Below are 22928 nucleotides of genomic sequence, written 5' to 3'. Positions count from 1 at the left end.
GCAAGTCCGACTCAAATCCAACCTCTTTCACTCGTGTATTTATCCAACCTAAATTTGAAACTACCCAAGCCATAGCTTTTAAAACATTGGAAAGGAGGAACACTGCAATAGGCCTGTTGGCCCATACTAGGCCGGACCTTCACAAATCCAACCCACTAACAGAACAAATGCTATCCAAGCAATAAGCTCAGGTGCAAGTCCGACTCAAATCCAACCCCTCTATGTCGTGTATTTATCCAACCTAAATTTGAAACTACCCAATGTTTTAGCTTCGATCACCCTACTAGGCAGACCATTCCACTCATCAACTACCATTATTACCAATGTTCATTTATACATTTTATTAGGGCCTTAGAGTCCTTATGGAGGGGGGATTCCCCTTCCAAATAACCTCTCTTCCCTCTCTCCTCCTCCCTGTCTTCCATTCATCAACAACAGCCTTCAATAAAGGTAACTTTCATGTTGAATGTTCATTCTTTTGTGCATGTAAATCTATCTTTTAGGTAAAAAAAAAAATTGTTGTTGATGCTTCTGGGTGTCTGGAACGAATTAATTGGATTTACATTATTTCTTATGGGGAAAATTGATTCGAAAATCGTCCAGTTCGATAATAGTCCCACTTCCAGGAACGGATTATGGACGATTATTGAGGGACCACTGTATAGTTTAACCCTTTGACTGTTTTGGTCATATATATACGTCTTACGAGCCAGTGTTTCGGACGTATTAATACGCATAAATTCTAGCGGCTTCAAATCGAGCAGGAGAAAGCTGGTAAGCCCACTTGTGAGAGAATGGGTCTGTGTGGTCAGTGTGCACCACATAAAAAAAATCCTGCAGCACACAGTGAGTAATGAGAAAAAAAACGACTTTTTTTTATTATTATAATGCCGGCTTTGAGGTGTATTTTTGTATAGTATTTATTGTTGTATTCTCATTTTCATGGTCTCACGTGATAAAATGGAAAACATATTACAGAAATAGAGAAAATTTTTATTAGTTTCATGATGAAAGCGATCTGGAAATTGAGCTCAAAGTAGCGGAAATGTTCGATTTTTACCAATGTTCAGGAGTAAGCAAATCACACCACACGTTCAATACACGTCAACTGGGGAGTCTAATATTCTTTCACTAGTGCACTGATATTATTTATACCATTTTTACAATAATGCATAACAGTAAATTTTGTATTTTTTGTATGAATAAAAAATTAAAATAGAAAGCGGTAGTAATATAAGAGGGGCCTAGAGACATGACTAATGAACAGAGGATATGTTATTTTAGTGCCAAGAATGTCTACATTGTTTATTCTGGACCCTGTTTTGAAATTGGCATCTTTTTTAATTTGCATTAAATTGGCCAAATTGCCAATTTCTGACCACTTTATTGTGTAGTTCAAATCGGTAAATGGGCGGTTTCTTCTACTCAGTTGATAGAAAAAATGGAGTTCTAAAGAAATAGCTATGAGTTTGGTCAACTGGAACAATGAAATTGGCCAAAGACAGGGCTCAAAGTCTGCGAAATCGCCGATGCATATATGTCGATGAGACTGCTAACTTCGCGGGAGTGTAATTCCGTTAGTTTTCAATCAAATTTCGTACTTTTGGTGTCATTACCATCGCGAAAAGATTCCCTGTCATTTCATAAGAAAAAAATAATTTTTTTTTTTTTTTTTCCAAAAATTTTGCGACATAGAATAACAGTTTCAGAAAGGGGCTTGCGACAGTCAAAGGGTTAAAACTGATTTCTGAGTCATACTCTTATCTTTCTTTTAACAAAAATTTTGACGATTTTTGGTAGGCTCTCTAGATTTTGGGCCCCTTTATTTGCTTATTATTTTTAAATAAATTCACACCCGTGTTCAAAGGGAATTGGGTATTTATTTCTTTGATATCTGTGGGTTTTTTGTGGATTTGATATGACAAAAGTGTTGGTTCAGTGACATTTCGTAAGTCACTGATGATGAAGGAATAGGAGTCGGAATGTTTCCCAGGAGGCCATAATATTTATCATTATAGTTGATGTGGTAGTGTCATTCACATTTAGATGGTCTACTGACAGGTTGCTCTTCTTCGATTTGCTCATGGAACCCTTCACAGAATGTAGTTTTTTGTATTTCAAACTATAATACAGTACATACAGTATTTGAAAGAACCTAAATAATAAATATATACAGCAATAGTGTGTATATTTATGATTTAGGCAAAATAACAGTAATACATACAAATGCTATCCTTCAAATCTTCACATAATTCCTAGCTAATTTTGGTGCTGAATACCTGCCCCTAGCTTGAGGGACTGATTAAAGTGGAACCTCAGTACTCGAACAGCTCCCAGCTCGAATAATTCGGTATTCGAACACTTTCTTCGGTAAAAATGTCGCTCAGTAGTCGACCATTTCTTCAGCATTTGACCAAACAAACATGACCTACCAGAACTTAACTGTAAACTATTTTGTGTTTCTTCCCGTTTTTTGGTGTTTTTTTAAACAGCCTCTCCTCACTTAGCAACATACTTATTTACTGATGCCTCGGATTTACAATGGGCTCTCTGACAAGTATTTATACTTAAATAATGTATATTAGAGCTGATTTCCTCTATTCTGTTTATTTCAATATACAGTACACTACTGTATAAACATTTAAAAATATACCAGAAATGTTATAAATGATGCAAAGGTGACATTAAAACAATATCAAAGATGGTTGACATAAACCCACTAACTTATAGCATGCTCCTCACTTAGCGTTGAATTTGTTTAATGATGTGGTCTTAGAAATGAAACTCTGTTGTTAAGTGAGGGGAGGCTATACTTGTATAAATAAGTCACCATGGGGCCTAAGAAGATTAGTGATAACAGCTAACCAAAAAAAAAAAGAAACTAGTTGGGAAAAATTTGTTTGGTACTTGACCAGATCGCCACTTGAACAGCCTCCTGGAATGAATTATGTTTGAGTACCGAGATTCCGCTGTACCTCATCTGTTGTCTTTATATAATTCTGCAAGACTGAAGGATTGCTCACCTCTTTTTCTACAGCCTTCCATTTTGTATACCATTGATATTGTAGTAAAAAATTATTTATAAATTTTTATACAATTTTTTTTCATTAAAATATTAAGTATAGTTTCCAACAATAACAGGCAGAGAAATGGCATTCCATCATGGAAAAGAGAAAATGGTCATAAGAGGTGTAATACTGTAGATGTGAAGAATTTAAAAGATTTTAAAATTAATATAACTGTCTTTGACGAGTGCGAGAGTGTATGCATGCAGACGTGTGTGTGTGTGTGTGTGTGTGTGTATATGTGCATGTGTGTATATGTGCATGTGTGTGTGTGTGTGTGTATATTTATTTTTTGTTTGTATTTTTATATTTTTTAAATCATCTGATTCACTTTATAATCATGAATGGAAAGGTAATAACCCCATCATTGTCAATTATTTCTGTGTAAAACATATCTTGTTTGTAGTTAATATACAAACATAGATGGAATAGATTTATGTTTGAATGTTTATGTATTGTGTAACTTCATATTTGATTTTGCATGCTTGGTTGTATTTGTGGAGAAGAATTGTAATAGTCATGAGACTGTTAGATTGTGGTAAGACTTGCTCCATATGCTGTTACTAGCCATCACAGCTCTTCTCTCCAACATTTGCTGTTGGAAAATCCTCATTAGGCTCTAATGAATCTGTTTTAAAAATACTTAGGAGTAGAAACTCAGAATTTTGCATTCCTAGTGAACTGATCAGTACTGTAATTGAGCGAAGCAAGTATTGTAAAAATCCCTTAGTCATTTGTAAAGGTCCTTTACAACTGCATTATTAATTTTCAGTCGGCACTCTTAATTGCTCTTAGAAAATATCCATTGTTAGAAAAACAAAACCAAAATATATTTTAATTGAGGAAAATATTATGGACATGCTCATCTTCTATACAAATAAAGCGTGAGCTGTTGGTATAGTTATTCTTTGGTTTTTGGAACACTTGCTGTAATTCCAGATATAAAGTTATTGTTCTTGGTGCTAAATATTGTTCTTTGACTTCCTGTAGAAGGGTGGATGAGATCCGTTCTGTTTGTTGAGTGTCTTAGAATTACAGAATTACTGTGCTTGAAAGTATTAGCTTTTCTTGCAAATTCACAGGGTAAAGGCTAGTCAATTTTTAATTTTCATTTCTTGTATTCCATGTGTCTGAATGGTCATATAATTCCTTTACAGCGACCAAAAGCCTTCGTTGGATTCTCCTTTATTTGATGCTGCCAATGTCCTCTCAGAGTTCCCGTAGGTGGGAGTGACCAACCAGTAATTGGTTTCCTAACATTACAATTTTCATCAAATCAATTTTAATTGTTCATATGCACAAGAGAGATCAAAATTGGCAGTGGCAACCATGTGGTGATGAGCTGTCCAAATTACATGTTATTGGGGTAACATGTTCCCTAAATATTGTTAACACAAAAAAGAGAATTACTTTACATATCGGATATTGTTTTAAAAGGTTTATTTGACATAGTGAGTGTAGTATATTAGCATCAGTACTTGTGTGCTCTGATGGTGTATATTTGAGACAAAACACCTTTAAGGGTACGTTACAAATATTTTTGTAAGCTACAGTATATCCTCTCAACCCATGATTGCTTTTAAAATCTTCTCTTAACAAGTAATGCAGAACTCAAGTAATGAATCTTTCTTTAAAGATTTGTGAGTTAAAATAAAGTGCTTGCCTTGAAGTGTAAATAACTTTGTAGCATTATATTTGATAATCCTTCAGCAGAACCTACTTTCTTGTATGAAGTAGTTGTTAAGGGAAGCTTTCACTATCACCATGGCACCTTTTAATAAATTCAAGTGATGTCTTTGCAATTGATAGTGCAGCACAACACTGGTTTCACAGCAGTATCAGGAAATGTCTGAAAATTATGTCATCACCTCTACAGCCATTTTATCTCATGTTCTCCAGAATAATTCATCAAGACATACGCACAGGTCCAGCATGTTAAGGAGAGACCTTTCAGGGATGTCTGGGGTAAAATAATGGCTCAATATTGACCTTATGTCATTTATAAAGCTAAGACCTCCACTTAAACTTTTGTAATATATTGCACTTGACCAAAAAATGTGATAGTATCATATATGAAGTTATATAATAGCTAAAGGTTTGGAATACCTCATGAAAAACTATTTTTTACTAGATTTGTATGGAAATATTAGGGACAAATATCCTGGCTGCAAGTTTGTCAAGTGATTTGTTACAAAAGAAATTTCTAGTTAGGCCATATAACTTAATGCTCAATTGGTGCCGTCATAATGCTATAGTGTATGCTAGCGTTTTCAGCATAGAAAGGTTCGATGCAGATTACTACCTATATGTATTGGCATTAATTTGATCTGCTTTTTAATTTGTTAGTTCAAATATGTAACAAGAAATTCACAAATTTATTATAGAGAGCATATACTTTTAATGCATTATGGATTATAAAAACATTATCATGTACCTGTAATTTTACAAAATTTGAATACAGTACTTTTTATCTAGGAAAGAAAAAATCCTACTTAAAATCATGAGCCAAAAATTACTTAGTTGTTTGCTGAATCTCCCCATTTAATGTTCCTTTATGTAGACCAAATACAGTTTTTAATGTAATTGTGATGGTGTATTATCACTGTATTCTCAGTGGTGTTACATTACTGTAAGTTGTCTGACATTTACGGTTGCATAGTTTAATTACTTATTAATATATATTTAATATTTTGATACGTATTGACTGAATTTTTTAAATCCGTAAATTATTGTGTCCGAGAACTTAGAATTTTGTAATCTGATTCAGTAAATTATCTTGTGAGAAAGTCTTTCAAGTGTTGAAGTAATGCTCTGAAAAGTTATTTATCTCAGTAGAAAATAAAACATTATGTATTTAAATTTTCTACTGACATTGATCACTAAGCCAGTTAGACTTGGCCAGTCTTCACTTGTAACATTTTTATTTGCTCTTTTACTTTGTGTTGAGATGTTTTTGAAGTTCTGTTTCACATTTAATTTACTCTCTACAATAGTGGAAGTGGTTGGCAAATAGTAAATCATATTTTTATATTATAATTTTTGCTGAAGCTTATTATGTCCCTTGTAATTCCCCTTTTTTTTCTTCAGGCTTGTCTATTCACTTAAGTTTTTAAGTAAAAAATGCTTGTCTTCTCAAATAAATTGCATTAAGTATGCCCACATATAATATTTAATTTTTACAAGAGGGACTGGTAAACTAGTGGAATGTCTCAGTCAGATGACCAGAAATTGCACTTTGTTATAATATAATGAAAAATTTTTCAATTTCTCATTTTTCTTCTGACAAAATATTTCTTCCCCATGTGATATATCTTGTACTTGTGCCCAATTAAAAATGTTAAGTTGGAGAAATTTTGCATACAGGAGGGCCCCACTTATACGGCAGGTTAGGTTCCAGGCTACCGCCGTAAAGCGGAAATCGCCGTAAAGTGGAACACCCTTTTTTTCCACTTATAAATGCATACAAACACTAGATAACAAGTTTACACTAACATATATTAAGTTAGCAATAGAACCAGGCATCAAAAAACAATAAAAAAGTACAATACACACATAGTGCACTCATTACTTACCTTAAAATATTTATAGTCTTAATCTAGGGTGAGACAAGTAGTATTTATTGTAAGAAATCAAGTGTGGTACGTATGGTAATAGCCAGGCTACCTTACCAGGCCACCCCACCCACACATACTATTCTATGATATTTAAGCATCCCAGAGCGATAAAATGTATATACAGTTCACTCATTACTTACCTTAAAATATTTGTAGTCTTAATGTAGGGTCAGGAGTAAGTAAATGAGATAAAACGAATAAATGAGAGAGAGAAAGAATGAGTACATGAGAGGGGGCAGGCGCAGAGTTATGTAAACAAACCAGGCGAAGGTAAGTTTTGTAAACAAACGAAGTGTACACATTTGGTTTGTGTACAAGTTACATTGTTTACAGGTTGTCTCTACATTGATACGGTAGAATTAATAAAGAAGAACACTCCCATTCTCATGTAACATCATTTTGAGAAGAAATGAAGCTCTGAGTGAAGGCAATGGAAATAAGTCACACTGACTTTTTTGGGTTATCCTAGGTTCTCTACACGTATGTTGTTATGTATGATAATCTATGTAACTGTATTTGTGTATACCTGAATAAACTTACTTACATACATACGAAAGGAATAATTTTCTACAGTTACCCCCAGTAACACATTTTCTCTTAGATTAGAGAAAATGTTATTCTTGCCGTCACTTGTACAAGTTATGTGGCTCCCACATCTTATATTTATGTTTATTTATTCTATTGTGGGGTGTATTTATCATCTTTTTATGTTATGTATCGTGTTTATTATATAATTTAAAAAAAAATATCATGGATGGATTAATGAAAATGTGTATATTAACGTAATATACGACATTTAATGAGACTCGGTGAGTATTGTTATTATCATTTCTAATATGGCGTCACTTGTGCAAGTCGTCTGCTACCACATCTCACATTTATGTTTATTTATTCTACTGTGGGGTGTATTTATCTTATTTATATGTTATGCATCGTGTTTATTATATAATTTTGAAAAAAATATCATGGATGGATTAATGAAAATGTGTATTTTACCGTAATATACGACATTTAATGAGACTCGGTGAGTATTATTATTATTATCATTTCTAATATGGCGTCACTTGTGCAAGTCGTCTGCTACCACATCTCACATTTATGTTTATTTATTCTACTGTGGGGTGTATTTATCTTATTTATATGTTATGCATCGTGTTTATTATATAATTTTGAAAAAAATATCATGGATGGATTAATGAAAATGTGTATATTAACGTAATATACGACATTTAAATGACTCGATGATTATTATTATCATTACTAATATGACGTCTGGAGACATAAGACACTTACCAATTTTAATGTGTACCTGCATGCCAGCACAGTATGTAAGTTTATTTAGGTACAGGTATACATAAGTATAGTTATCAGAGTATATATAAAATATGAAATAACTTTTAAAAACATTTGAAATTTTGGAGTTTCCAGACAAAATGGAGAGACTTAGTGCTTACTGAGCTCATGGAGAATGTAAACAAACAGGGTGGGGCACGGTGACCGTATTAGAAAGTCAGGTGGGGGGAGCCGTATAGCGAGTTTTGGTCATAATTTGAAATGTCCGTATTAGCGGAACGCCGTAAAGTGAAACGCCGTAAAGCGGGGCCTTCCTGTATATATTTCATTTATATGCATATGTACAAGTGTGCACACTTTTGTTCCTCTCAATCTCATCAATAGCAATTAATACATAAATTAAGAATTTACATGGTATAACTAGTTTGGCTAAAGTCACTTAGTCACCAAAACTTTTTTTTAGTCTTTTTTGTTCTTGTATAGCTAAACTGTGATTTTGCACTTTGACAAAATTCTGGAGATTTTTAATATACGTAGTTCCGGCAGTGTTGGGCACATAACTGATATCTCTCAAAATTTTTAGATATTCAGCTGCAATGGTAGGAAATATAACCATGAAAGTTAAAATACATCAAACTTAATGTAAACTGCATTACACTGTGAGCATATTTTTGCTGGTCTGTGAAATTATTATACAGCAGAAACACAAACACGACACCTTAACTCTTTAACTGCAGGTTGGATCAAGAGTGGTCCAACTCCATAACCGTGCAATTTACAGTTTTGAACTGACATTTAAAAAAACAGTTCTTAATATCTTAGGGTGTGCTCTGTTGTCTCAGGGGCTTTGAGTAGAAGATTGACATACATAGATGCTACCACCTACTGTCCATAGATATTCACTTCAAAATAAATATTAATTAATTGGGCACCCAAGCCCTTTGTGTTCACCGCTTAAAAACTCAATACCCAGTACTAGTATTTTTAGTGATTTATAGTGTATGAGTTCTTCTCATTTGGTTTACACACTTTTAAATATTTAATTCTTTCAACTAACCGGCCATATCCCAGTGAAGCAGGGTGGCCCAAAAAGAAAAAAAAAAAAATTTAACTTTAGTACAGTAGGGCCCCACTTATTCGGCAGGTTAGGTTCCAGGCTACTACCAAAAAGCAGACTTCGCCGGAAAGCAGAACTCCATTTTTTCCATATATAAATGCATATAAATGCCAGATAACAAGTTTACACTAACATATACGTATTAAGTAAAGTTGGGAAGTATGGGCCTCTTCAAGGGGGGGCTCCTTGGCGTGGTGAAGGGGCTCTTGGTCTGAGGAATTAGACCTGCTGGTCTCCTTCCTCAGACCGAACCTAATTACCCCCCAATCCCCCCTTCCCTATCCCATCCTCCCCTTTTCCCTTTCCTCCTCCCCCTCCCCACCCTTCCCTTTTGCCCTTCCTCTTTTTGGCCTTTGGGGTTTTTCCCACAGGCGCGCTAGTTCCTAGGTAGGGGAAAGGGTACCGGGGTCCATCCCATTCCGTTGAGGTTCTTGGCGGTGGCGTAGTTTGCCGTGGAATCTGGATCGCCTGGGGATGTCCCGATCCCTCTCCGGTATCCCGGAGAGTGGCTTTGGGTGTCTTTCGGGCGACAGGTGTATCTCTGGAAGCCACCTTTCGGATTCCGGGGGTGGTGGCCGAAGGAGGTATGCTTTGTGGCGGATATCCGGCCGCCTTCTCTTTTGTCCACCGAGGTAGCTCGGCAGATGTGAGGTTGCTGTCCCGGATTGCTGGTTTACTGGCATGATGGGTAGGGTATGGCACGGGTTCCATGCTGCATCTACGCTACTTGTGGTGCTGAGGTCCTCTTGGGCGCGGAGGGAGATTTCTGGCCCTTTCATTCCTCCTAGGAACTATCCCTCCCCGGTCCCCCCTTTTTTTATTTTCTTTTCTTTTCTTTCTTTTTTTTTCTTAAAAACAAAAAGAAAGAAGTAACCTAACCATGGAGAGCCCAATCCATGAACTTGGTACCCCCGGGCCCCTTCTTGATACCACACCCCGTTCTGACCCCGCCTCGTCTATGGACCACTCTTCGGACACTCCTCATGACTCTGTACCTCTTGCCGGTGCTGTTTCCCCACCCGCTTCAGGTACTGAGGTCTCGACTGACTCCTTTGATTTATCTGACCTCCGCTCTCCTTTGACTATGCTTCCGGCCTCTCCCTCTACGGTGCGGCAATTTTCGAATCGCCTGCCCATTCCACGTCGGACCAACTCTGGTCCCATGCCTAAACGCCAACGACAATTACCTGCTGATGATACTCCTCCACCTTCTCATTCTTCTCAGAAAAGATCGACACGTCCTGCACTCCCTTTCCACGCTCAGTTTCAGACTGCACAATGGACTAAATTCTTCACTTTTCGACCGACTTCCTCTACCGCCTATCTTTCCGACCACAGTATTGGCAAGGCACTCCTACGCCATGTTGGTAAAGATATTTCTTTTCATGCTCTTAAGAGCGGTACGTGCATCATCATGGTACAGAATGCTACCCAAGCTCATGATCTTTCTCTTCTTTTCCATATAGATACTGTTCCTGTCACTATTGAAAAACATCATTCCCTCAATTCTTGTAGTGGTACTGTCATTCTGCCCCATACCATAGTTCAACAAAATTTCCAGACATGTGGCAATGACATTCTTGAACAGCTGGAACTCCAAGATCTCCCAATCCTCAAGGTAAACACTTATATTCTTCCTGCCCGCGGGCGGAGACGATACCCTAGCAATGTGGCTCGTTTAACTTTTGACAGCCGTGAACTCCCATCCTCAGTTTGTAGCAGGACATCGGTTACAAGTTCGAAAGGTGATCCCTACACCGCAACAGTTGAAATAGGTAAATGGGTGCTTTCTCGTACTCAGTCAACAGAATAGCAGGAATGCTAGCGACATAGCTATGAGTTTGATCAACTGTAACAGTGGAATTGGCCAAAAATAGGGTGTAAAGTGAGCAAAATTGCCAATGCATAAATATCGCTGGGACCGCTAACTTTGTGAAAGTGTAATTCTGTAAATTTTCCATCAAATTTCATACTTTTGGTTTCATTACCTTCAGAGAAAGATTCTCATTTCATAAGATAAAATAATTTTTTTAAATGCTTCAACACTGGGAGCAAGTTTGTGAGTAGGGCTTACTACAGTGAAAGTGTTAAACAACTTGTACTGGTTTACAGGGTGTTTTAAAGGTAGCATGAGGTGGTTGACTGTAGGGTTAAGTGTATTCTAACCTGACTGCTCTGTAATCTGGCAAAATCACTAATCCAGCACCCTATAGGTCCCAATGATGCCAGATTAGAGATGGTCAACCTGTATTCATGCTTCTACTTTATCAAAAACTTTTTCATGACTTATCATTGTATGCATTTACACACCTTACACACCCTTCATGCCCTCACACATTATCCATGCCTTCACACACCTTCCATGACTTCACACACCTTCTATGACTTCATACCCCATGCAATATAATCTTGTTTTATCAGATATGCCTTGCCTATACACTGTCACTTTGTCATATTCCATAATATAATGTCAAGAATCTCTTGGATAGTTACTGTGTCAATGAATTGTGCTCTTTTTTTTTTTTGTCATTCATTGTGGGAGTTCCTTCATAATGTGCCAGATTAAATAGGTTGTGATATCCATGTAAGATAGCAACTGTTGCAGACAAGTACACACACAAACCTTCCTTTTACACTTCTTTGCCCTGGGTTGATCTTTATAAAGTCAAGTGAGCCAAAGATAGTAATAGCCTGGTTGATCAGGTAGTCAACAAGGAACTGTGGCTGGTTGTGAGAGAAGAACTCTTGAAACTAGTCACAGTTGTAACCAAGAGTGTTTCTTGTGAGCTGGGAATTATATCAGTGGTATATAATAAAAAAATTACTGGGTCAAGTAAGTGGCATTGGTAACCTTTTTGATTAAGGTGAAGTATGAAGAGTGATATATATTTGTTTTTATTGATTCTTTTAACAAATAAATTAGGAAGCATCAACATAAAATATTATTTAATTTATCATTTTAAATATACGGTTGTTCAATGGATTTCTTATTTTTGAGCAAAATGATCAATAATTCTGCTGGAAAATTCTTGGTTGTTCTGTAAATTCTTGGTTGTTCTGTTAATAGAAGGGCAAAGCTCTGCAAGGTTTCTGGAGAAAGTTTTTACTCAGTTCAAAGTAAAGTACCTGTTCTCTATAGATGCAGTCATTGCTGGAATTACTAAAATAGATTCACTAAAGATAGCTACTTTCCTAGTCATTCAGCTTTAAAAGATTCAATATTCTTGCTACTGTTTTTTCTTTGAATTCTCCTGATTTGTAAGCAACTCTTGTGATTTCAGTGACATCACCAGCTCTAGAAATTCTTTTGTAAACTCACAAAATGGAGTGTAAAAACAATCAAATTTCTAAATCCATATTTGCAATTCTGATAATAACTTGGTTAAGTATCATGTCATATTTCTGCAATCTGTAAGGGTTAGTAGTAAGGGTGGGACAATGGTCTCTACCCAAAATTCTAGCATATCACATTAGCTTGATTGGAATCCTAGTTACATGTATTTTGGAAAAACTAGAATAATATAATTTAAATTTATAGTTTTATCTTAGCTCTTAGCTTGGTAAGACAACACTGCAAATCCAGTGTTGCATATTCCTTGGATGGATTTTAACCCTTTGACTGTCGCAACCCCAAATCCTGAAGTGTCTCCTGGTGTCGAAGAATATTAAAAAAAAAAAATTCTTATGAAAATGTTAAGATTAATTTTCTGATTGTTTTAAGACCAACAAATTTTTTTTGCTATCAGTACTTACCGAGATATAGAGGAGTAAAGTTGTCAGAAAATGAGCTGTATATGGCAACAGCGGCGAATGCCGCTAACCCGGTAAACTTTGGTTTACTTGCAGTGGAAGGTTTCTTTTTATTTTTTTCACTATTTTATTTTTTCACATATAACTTATGTGGCCTGTGAGACCAAAGTAAGGTGTAACGTACATATATACACTCTTTGTATACAACATAATAAGCACACAAACATAATTATCAATATATTGTTTATAAAACTTGTTTACACAGATAACCAATACAAAAAATTGTTTATTACTATTGTTCTGTTATATATATATATATATACAAATGTACAGCCACTGGACATGTTCCTAGAAGTTCTGCAGCTTGTGGAACTCTTTGGAACATGGTTTCATACACAGTGGTGTTTTACACTCATCACACATAAAACGAGTGTCCCTGCATATTTATGGCCGTTTTTTTTTTTTTTTTGTATGTGCACAGACAAAGCACCTCGTCTGAGCAGTTTTCTTCAAAGTAGTAGCAGGCAGTTGTGTTAGGTAGTTATCCTAGGTAAATGTTCCTGTGTCATCATTCCTACCTACCTTTCTTCATTATTTCTTCATTCTTTCCTTCTTTCCTTCCTTCTGGTTTCTATATTCATATATAGTAACTGGGCACTTTCATTGTGTGTGTGTGGGGGGGGGACTTCTGAATGTGCTGAGTCAGGGTCCGACAGCTGTCAAAATCACATATTGTCTCATTACTCACTCCCCCTACCGCCTGTCAAAACAATGGTGTCGGATGTTTGCTTCCCTTCCATCCTCCTAGTAATTATCTTTCTTTCTACTTCTTTCTTTTTTCTTCCTTCTCCATTCTTCTTTCTTCCTTCTCCCTTCCTTCCTTCCTTCTCCTTCCTTCCTTCTCCTTCCTTTCTTTCTTTCTTCTGGTATCCTGGGCATTGCTTTCAGTCACAAACTCCTCAAAACCATGAAACTGATCTTCATTGTGTTAGAGCATCACTTGAAAAGAGAAGAGTCCCAGATTCGCTGGGGAGTCACATATTTCTTACTCCTAGACATGCTGAAATAAGACTACTGAAATGGCTTTCCCACAATGCACCACTGACTCCCTGATTTTTTTTATATGGTGCACACTGACCGTGGAGACCCATTCTTTCACATGTTGGCCTACCAGCTTTCTCCTGCTTGATTTGAAGCCGCTAGAATTTTGGCGCATTGATACGTCAAACACGGTGGCTCGTAAGACGTATATATACGACCAAAACAGTCAAAGGGTTAAAGTAGCTAACACACCTTCCTTGTCTTTCATGGTTTAGATTTAAATTCACTGAAATACAAACCACAAAAATACTGAATACAGTATAAAAATAAATATGTTAATGAAGCAGAGAGAGATTTTAATTTTGAATTATGAATATACTTCACTGCTTAATGTAGTGTAAGGAAGAGTAAGGTGCTCCTTGACTTATGATAGGGTTTTGTTACAATGAACCTGTTGTAAGTTGAAAATATTGCAAGTTATACAGTGGACCCCCGCATACCGCACGCATCGCTTACCGTACAATCCGCATACCACTCGCTTTTTTCGCAAAAATTTTGCCTCTCATACCGCCCAAAAACCCGCTCACCGCTCTTCGTCCGAGACGCGTCCAATGTGCGGCCTGAGCCACGCTCACATGTTCCGCCGGTGGCATTGTTTACCAGCCAGCCTCCGCGGTAACATCCAAGCATAGAATCGGAACATTTCGTATTATTACAGTGTTTTTGGTGATTTTTTCTGGAAAATAAGTGACCATGGGCCCCAAGAAAGCTTCTAGTGCCAACCCTACAGCAATAAGGGTGAGAATTACTATAGAGATGAAGAAAAAGATCATTGATAAGTATGAAAGTGGAGTGCGTGTCTCCGAGCTGGCCAGGTTGTATAATAAACCCCAATCAACCATCGCTACTATTGGTGGTACAGCTGCTGCTGCTGCTGCTGCTGTACCACCGTCAGCTGCTGCTGCACTGTCAGCTGCTGCTGCTGTTGTACCACCGTCAGCTGCTGCTGCTGCTGTAGTACCGTCTGCTGCTGCTGTAGTACCGTCTGCTGCTGCTGTAGCATCGTCTGCTGCTGCTGTAGCATCGTCTGCTGCTGCTGTAGCATCGTCTGCTGCTGCTGTAGCATCGTCTGTTGCTGCTGTAGCATCGTCTGCTGCTGCTGTAGCATCGTCTGTTGCTGCTGTAGCATCGTCTGTTGCTGCTGTACCACCGTCAGCTGCTGCTGCTGCTGTAGCACCGTTGTTGGTGTGGCTTATTGAGAATACCAAGAAACAATTAACCCCAGAGGATTTGCCACCCAGGATAACCCAAAAAAGTCAGTGTCATCAAAGACTGTCTAACTTATTTCCATTGGGGTCCTTAATCTTGTCTCCCAGGATGCAACCCACACTAATCGACTAACACCCAGGTGAACAGGGAAAAATGCCTGGAACTAGTGCTCATATTGGTGAATTTAAAGCCAGCAAAGGTTGGTTTGAGAGATTTAAGAATCGTAGTGGCATACACAGTGTGATAAGGCATGTTCTGGAAGAAAATGCCAAACAGGACCTACAGTACTCAGGAGGAAAAGGCACTCCCAGGACACAGTGTCTCATCAGTCATTGCTGCATCTTCAATAAAGGTAAGTGTCATTTATTCTTCATTTAGTAGAGTAGTACATGCACAATATATATTGTGCATGTACTACTCTACTATTGTGCATGTATCCTTCTCTTTGTGTGTAGGAAAATGTATATTTCATGTGGTAAAATTTTTTTTTTCAGACTTTTGGGTGTCTTGCACAGATTAATTTGATTTCCATTATTTCTTATGGGGAAAATTCATTCGCATACCGAACATTTCGCATAACAATCAGCCCTCTTGCACGATTTAAAGTTGCTATGCGGGGGTCCACTGTATATGAATATGATAAGATAAACAAGTAAATAAATATTTTCTTTCGCTGAATAAGTAAATAAACAATTACTGTAACTAACTAAATACCAATATTGCAAAGTAAATAATCAAATACAAGTTTTTCCTGTCAGTATATGGACAGTACTGTACAGTACAAAAAAATAGCTTTACAGTACATTAACTCGAATACCCAAGGATGATACAGGTACAGTACACGTGATATGTTTTACAGGTACTCATCATTAATGTAATCAGTTGAAAGCACACTGGGCCTGTTTTGAAGCATAGAACGAACGTTAATTGCTACCACACCAACTTAAAGTCGAAATGTCAAAGTTGAACCATCGTAAAACAAGGAGCATCTGTACTGTATATCAAGTTATTATAAAAATATGTTGTGTAGATGCTGCCACTTCCACTTAGTGTTATAATACTTAAGCTATTATCTACTTGTAAGCCTTTTTCATTCTAGCAGTAATACACACTAAAAGTTTCCCACAGACATTTTGTTATTTAGCATTAACAGTACTCTTATATGTTAGGTAACTACTATATTCAACCTATTTTTTAAGAACATCATAAGCTTTTCATAACTTACCCACAATATGCAGATGAAATTTTAGACACAGTTTCAGTTCATCATGGTCGAGATATTACTTGATAATGGTCCAGGATGTACCAAAGCTTCATATAAAGTTTCATCTTTAAATTGTAGGTTAGTTGAAAATTGTTGCAGCAATGGTATTGTGACAACTCTTTGTAAACCGTTGATATCCCACATATTCAGCTCAGCCAGAGTAGACAGTGTTCGACTCAACCTGAGTAGACAGTGTTCGACTCAACCTGAGTAGACAGTGTTCGACTCAACCTGAGTAGACAGTGTTCGACTCAACCTGAGTAGACAGTGTTTGACTCAACCTGAGTAGACAGTGTTCGACTCAACCTGAGTAAGCAGTGTTTGACTCATCCTGAGTAGACAGTGTTCAACTCAACCAGTGTAGACATGTAAACATAAAGCCCAAAAGAATCTGAAAGTTCCCTGTCTGCCATATGCTTCAAAACTTTTATTAAAAAACAATTCCAGAATTTGATGTTATAATCAAGTAGATTGACAATGAATGTCAAATACATGAGACACAACCTGCTTGTCCAGATTCCACTCTGCATTCATACTCATGCACTTAATGTCACCACTGTATTTCTACTCCTTGATAAATATTGTAACTTAAGTTGATAATACAGTTTTGTATTCCTGTCTTTTTATAATGACATTGCTGTTTTAATATACAGAGTTTTGTTACTTAAAATAATCATTACATTTAGTAACCTTATCTTCACACAACTTATTTATATTACATGTAGCATTAAAATACTCGAAATTCAACTGTAGAGTGGCAAGTTGTTTTAAGTTTTAATTTTAGTCTTCCTAAAATCCTTTGTATGATCAGGAGCTTTTAAAATTGTATGAAATAAGTGTCACCTTATTTTATAATTATGTACATTTTGAAAATAAAATTTGTTTATTTTATTATTCATTGTTAATTTTATAGGTAAGCATTCTCTTAATCCTTTCTGATTCTGCATTGAATCAAAATATATGCTTACATCATGATATGGTATAAAACCTGGCTTATTAGTGATTTTTTGAAGTACAATAGATGACTGATTTTTGACATCCTCTTGAAATCTGAAGTCTGCAGTTTATACTGCATATGGTATTTAAATTACAGGCATTAAATAAAAAATCAGTTTTTAAGTGCAAAATTATGTACAGTATTTTCCTAATATTTAGTATGAAAATAAAAAGAAAATACTTTTTATGTATTTGCATTACACATGCAGCTTATCGCACAAACCAAATTTTTTCATTCAGTATTATTGAATTGTGATGTTTTCCATAAGTGTAAGATTGAAATTAGAAATAATGCTTTGAAATATAAAAAGAATAATGCTAACAGCTGCCAAAGAAATAGCAGTTAATGATCTCACTTTTGTTTATGCATTCCATCTAGAAAATATGGATATGGAAAATGCTTAGTATGGCACATTTTTTGTGTTACTTGAATTTTTAAATGCTGTTGGATGACGTTCTGTATGACCTTTATATATACAGTTAAGATGAGTTTAACAGAAATGATCTAAACTGAAGAATTTATAAATGATGAGTGAAAGTTTGAAATGCTAGGAGATATTTGTGGTTTCTTTTGTCGTGACTGTTAAGTGTATTTATAACAGTGTTAAGAGAGATACACTGTGCTGTCACAGTTGTAGTTGAAACATTACCATTCCTTGTTCCACACATAATTATTGCTTGATGAGATGACAGAATTGTTCTGTTCTCTTCCACTGTCAGCAGAAAAACTGAGTGTTCAAGGTTTGTTGCACCTATGTACAAGCAGACAAATTTATGCGCAGACTTTGATTTCAGTCTATATTTGTATAAAATAGGTACAATAATCAGTTAATGTAATTCGCTGAAAGCAGACATTTATTTATAAATATTATCTCATAAATCTAAGAAAAATTCAGTATCTTTTAAAATTTGAGCCTAATTTTCATTAAGTACAGTAAACCCTCGATTTAATAATGCACTTTGGAAACAAGGGACAAAATCATCTTTGTCAATTGGTTGAGTAACAAAGTTTGTTGGTTTGAATTGTCAGTTAGTGTTAATGATGATGGCTAAACAGTTTGATCAGTATCCAGCACACTTGCCATTACTGCCCGTCTGCTCATCTTTATTAGTCACTTAAATCAAGGCTTTACTGTATTTTATATTGAAATTGTTTTCCATGATATAATTAACATTATAACCTTTTTTTTTTTTTGACACTTGTAGGTATTTGATATTGTGATAAGGTATTATTTTTCTTCTATAGAATATATCTTTTTGAAGGTAGTATCTTACTTGTCTTAAACTGCTACATTTTGTTTAAATTTATATTTTTTAAATTGTTTCACTTCATTAATTGTATTGGAGACTGAGATTAAAATCATTAATTCAGATTTTTGTGTCTTGTATATAATGTGCCTCCTGTCTTCAGTTTTGATCAAGTATTTATGGTTTCTTTCAACTTTTTGTGGCATTTTTGTAAATTAGGTTTACTATTTATTATAAATCTTATTAAGTTAATTTTTTAAATTTTCTTTAATGGCATTAGAAAAATCTAATAGTTTATTGTTTTAAATTGATTTATGAACTGTCAGCAATGTGCAATTTGAACAGTATTTGTAAATTGTCTATAAGTGGTTGTATCATATATATATTATCTGTAATAATGTGAGTAATTATGTACTACTGCTTCATTAAGTGATTTTTTTTTTTTAAGAAGAGGTTCTTGAGTGTGTGAAACAAATATTTGAGCAGCTGTCTGTAGATAGTGGGCTCTCCTTAATAGTAATATATTTGGTGCAAGATAATATACGATGCATGGCAGTAGCATTATTCTTGTGCCCTGTGCCATATATGAAGGACTGATCATTTGACCATCCTTAGTCTCAATTATGTTCCTTGTTCACTAACCATCTTACCTCACTGCCAAAGCATTCTCATATACTAGATAAATTTTTTGTGTGTAATTGCTTACTTCATGAGTTTATGGGAGAGGGAAGGGGAGGTCTAGTTCTTTATATCACCTCTAAACTTTAAACTAACTGGTGTTAAATATCTTTGTCATATCTACTTTTTTAATACTTGTATGGATTCTGCTTTTACAGTTCATTTTACTTTCTTTACCACTCTTATGTTAAGGAAGTGTTTTTGCATCACCCTCTCATTCATTTTAGTGTTTAATTGCTAACCATTTTCTCTCTCTTTTCTATTTATTCCTGTGACGAGCAAGTATATTCATCAAAATATTTTTCTTGTGATCTTATCCCTGCTTGTTCCATGTTCCCCAAGAAAAAAGGAGGCCTAGCTTTCACATTCTTTCTTCATAGGATGTATAGCTTATTCTTCTCAGATCAGGCATCATTCTAAATTCACTTCTTTGCATTTTCTCTATTTCTACTTTGTGGTATACTACAGAGATATACTGCATGCTTAAGGCTGTGTCGCTCATGAGGTAATGTGTTTACACACAACTTTATCATGGTTTTTTAATAATATTCTCATGTTTTATGTGTTTAGCTTGTGATGCTTTTATTATTCTTTTGTGTGTCGTGTGACTAGTTTCAGGCAGTGACTTATCCTAAATCTATTTGTAACAGTTTCTGCATTTTTTCATAATACCCTACCTCCTCTCCCTTAACCCTTTGAGGGTCCGTCTCATAGTTCTACGGCTTTGAAGTCAGGCTCCAAACTATAGTACTGTCATGAGCTCAGCTCACTCAGATAAGCTGTGGGCGATAAATTTGGGCCTAGATATGAGAATGCAGCTATGTGGTAAGTGTGCATCATATAAAACAAGTCCTGCAGCATGCAGTGCATGATGAGAAAAAAAAACTGACCGTGTTTTTAGATTAAAACAGCAACTTAGCAGTGTATTTTTGTATGGTTTTTATAGTTGTACGCACAGTTTCTTGGTCTCATTTGATAGAATGGAAGCTATATTACAGAAATAGAGATGATTTTTGATTGGTTTTAGTACAGTAGACCGTCGTTTACCATTGTTTAATGTGGTTTTGTCTGGTACATTTTGGTTATAGCATGATTGAAGAATTGCGGCATATTTTTGTATAACACTTCATAAAATTAACTCAAAGTCTAAAGTGTGAATTTGAAAGTGATTTCCTATAAGGGGATAGAGCTACTCGATGTAAGGTCACTGAGACCATCCAAACGGAGTTGTGAAAGTAACGTCTCGCGCAATTGCAGATATTCGAAGACCGAGTATATTCGGTCCTGCCCGTTTGGGGTATAACAATTTAGAATGTTGCAAGGTTGCAATTGTTGAAAAAAACGAAATAAATATTTTTTAAATTTATTATACAAGTAGACAATATAAAAAACATAAATGGAACTTGTTTCTGAACAATTTGTAAGCAGTAAAACAATAGAAAGAGGAACTACTTATCAACAATGACACATTGCAATGGGATACAACTTACAAATGAAATATTCCTGAGTTCCCTGAGAAAGAACAATCTTTTTACGTCACTAATTTCTGCAATGAAACTTTATGAAACAATTTCTATCCTTCTTGAAGGATAGATTTACTTTGCATGTGGCACAGGAAAATGAAGATGTGACATGATTATTCTTGTTGCTGCAATACTTGCATGTAAGCAAGTATCTTCTTCTTGTTCAATTTCTTCTTTTTGGATGGTGGTAACTTAAAACACGATTCGCAGTAGGGGAAAAAATTTTGAGTGCATCACCCGCATGATGCATACCATCTTCTGCTAGGAGTTTATATCTTTTTCTTGCTATATCTTAAATCTTTCAAGCAATCATTGCACCCAGTAGGCATACAAGTGTTTCTGAAAGTGGCAAGAAAAGGTTAAAGTGTTTAAGTCTTAGAATTAACAAAGAAAATAGAGATACAGTGGAACCTCAAAAATCAAACTGCTCCCAACACAACCAGTTATGTAAGTGTATTTTTGTAAGTGCTTTTATAAGTGTATTTTTGAGGGTCTGAAATGGACTAATCTAATTAACATTATTCCTGATGGGAATAAATTCATTCGGTAAAGGCACTCGAACAGCCTTCTGGACCGAAGAAAGTTCGATATTTGAGGTTCCACTGTACATGTATTAGACAAGAGATAGCCAGTGGCCGTATTGAAGCATCTCTTTGTGCACATAAAAAGAATGAGGTAAATATGAGTTTGTGTGATGACTGACTGATTTACTGACTGACTTACTGACTCGACTGATTTACTGACTGACTTGGCTGATAAACTAACTTGGCTTAATGACTTGACTGGCTTACTGACTTGATTGATTGATTTGCTAACTTGACTGACTGACTTACTAACTGACTGACTTACTGACTTGACTGACTTACTGACTTGACTTACTGACTTGACTGATTTACTGACTGACTCAACTGACTGACTGACTCGACTGACTTACTGACTGGACTGATTTACTGACTGACATTCTAGTACAACCATCGACTTCAGGACCAGTACCTCTACCTACCATCTACTTCAGCCCAGTAGGGCCACAGCATAACTCTCCACAAACACCAGCACCCACAATTTAAGGTAAAAAAATACTATTGTTTCTGTTGCATTTGTAATCGTAAGCAGGAAAAACAACATAATACGTCACGACACTGAACTTAAATTACATATTCACTTTTATTTTTGTAAGATCTGGAGGTCTAAAAAAAAAAAAAAAGTTTGGCTTTTTTGGGACTCCCAGGAACATAACCCTATTTTTCCCCTCACTTCTTCAGTTTGTCTAACACAATTTTAGCTAAAACAGCATTTTCAGGAACGTAACTACTGTGTTAAACGACGGTCTACTGTACTGAGAAATAACTTGAAATTGAGCTCAAAGTAGCGGAAATGTTTCATTTTTACTGATGAACAGGAGTAAACAAATTACTTCGTGTCCAGTACAAGTCAGCTGGTGGGTCTGATGTGTGTTCATGAATGCGCTGATATTATTTATACAGTTACAGTATTACAGTATTGCATAACAGTAAATCATCTATTTTTTTGGTGTGAATAAAAATTCCTTACGTAAATAAAAAATCAAAATGGAATTCATCTGTAATGCCTGGAAATGTAACTAATAAACAGAGGAAATGTTATTTTAGTGGCAGGAATGCCAGCATTGTTTATTGTGGACCCTGTTTTGAAATTGGAATATTTTGAACGTTGTGTGTGATATTGGCCAAGTTACCAATGTCTGATCACTTTATTGGGTAGTTGAAATAGTTGATAGAGTGATATCTTGTGCTCAGTAGATAAAATGAAACACATACTAGTGAAATAGCTAAGAATTTGGTCTAATGGAACAATGTAATTGGCAGAAAATAAGACTAAAAGTGGGCAACATCGCCGGTGTAAATATTGCTGACACAGCAAAATTAGCGAGATTGTAATTTCGTTAATTATTTATCAAATTTTGTACTTTTTCTTTATTACCTTCAAAAATAGATTCTCTACCATTTCATAAGAATATATATATATATATATATATATATATATATATATATATATATATATATATAATATATATATATATATATATATATA

The 22928-nt window shown here is 35.6% G+C and overlaps 1 protein-coding gene across 1 annotated transcript in view; it reads left to right on the top strand.

The window, feature by feature from the left end:
* The window catches only part of Stat92E (Signal transducer and transcription activator Stat92E), a gene marked incomplete in the record, with an annotated part of 406006 nt that overhangs the window by 317956 nt on the left and 65122 nt on the right, over positions 1-22928 (top strand). Inside the window, 1 exon segment of the mRNA XM_070091941.1 lies at positions 4223-4285. Within this exon segment, the coding sequence (XP_069948042.1) occupies positions 4223-4285 (63 nt within the window).

Source organism: Cherax quadricarinatus, chromosome 37, assembly GCF_038502225.1.
Source record: "Cherax quadricarinatus isolate ZL_2023a chromosome 37, ASM3850222v1, whole genome shotgun sequence".
Lineage (NCBI taxonomy): Eukaryota > Metazoa > Arthropoda > Malacostraca > Decapoda > Parastacidae > Cherax > Cherax quadricarinatus.
This window is presented reverse-complemented; position numbering and strand designations above follow the sequence as displayed.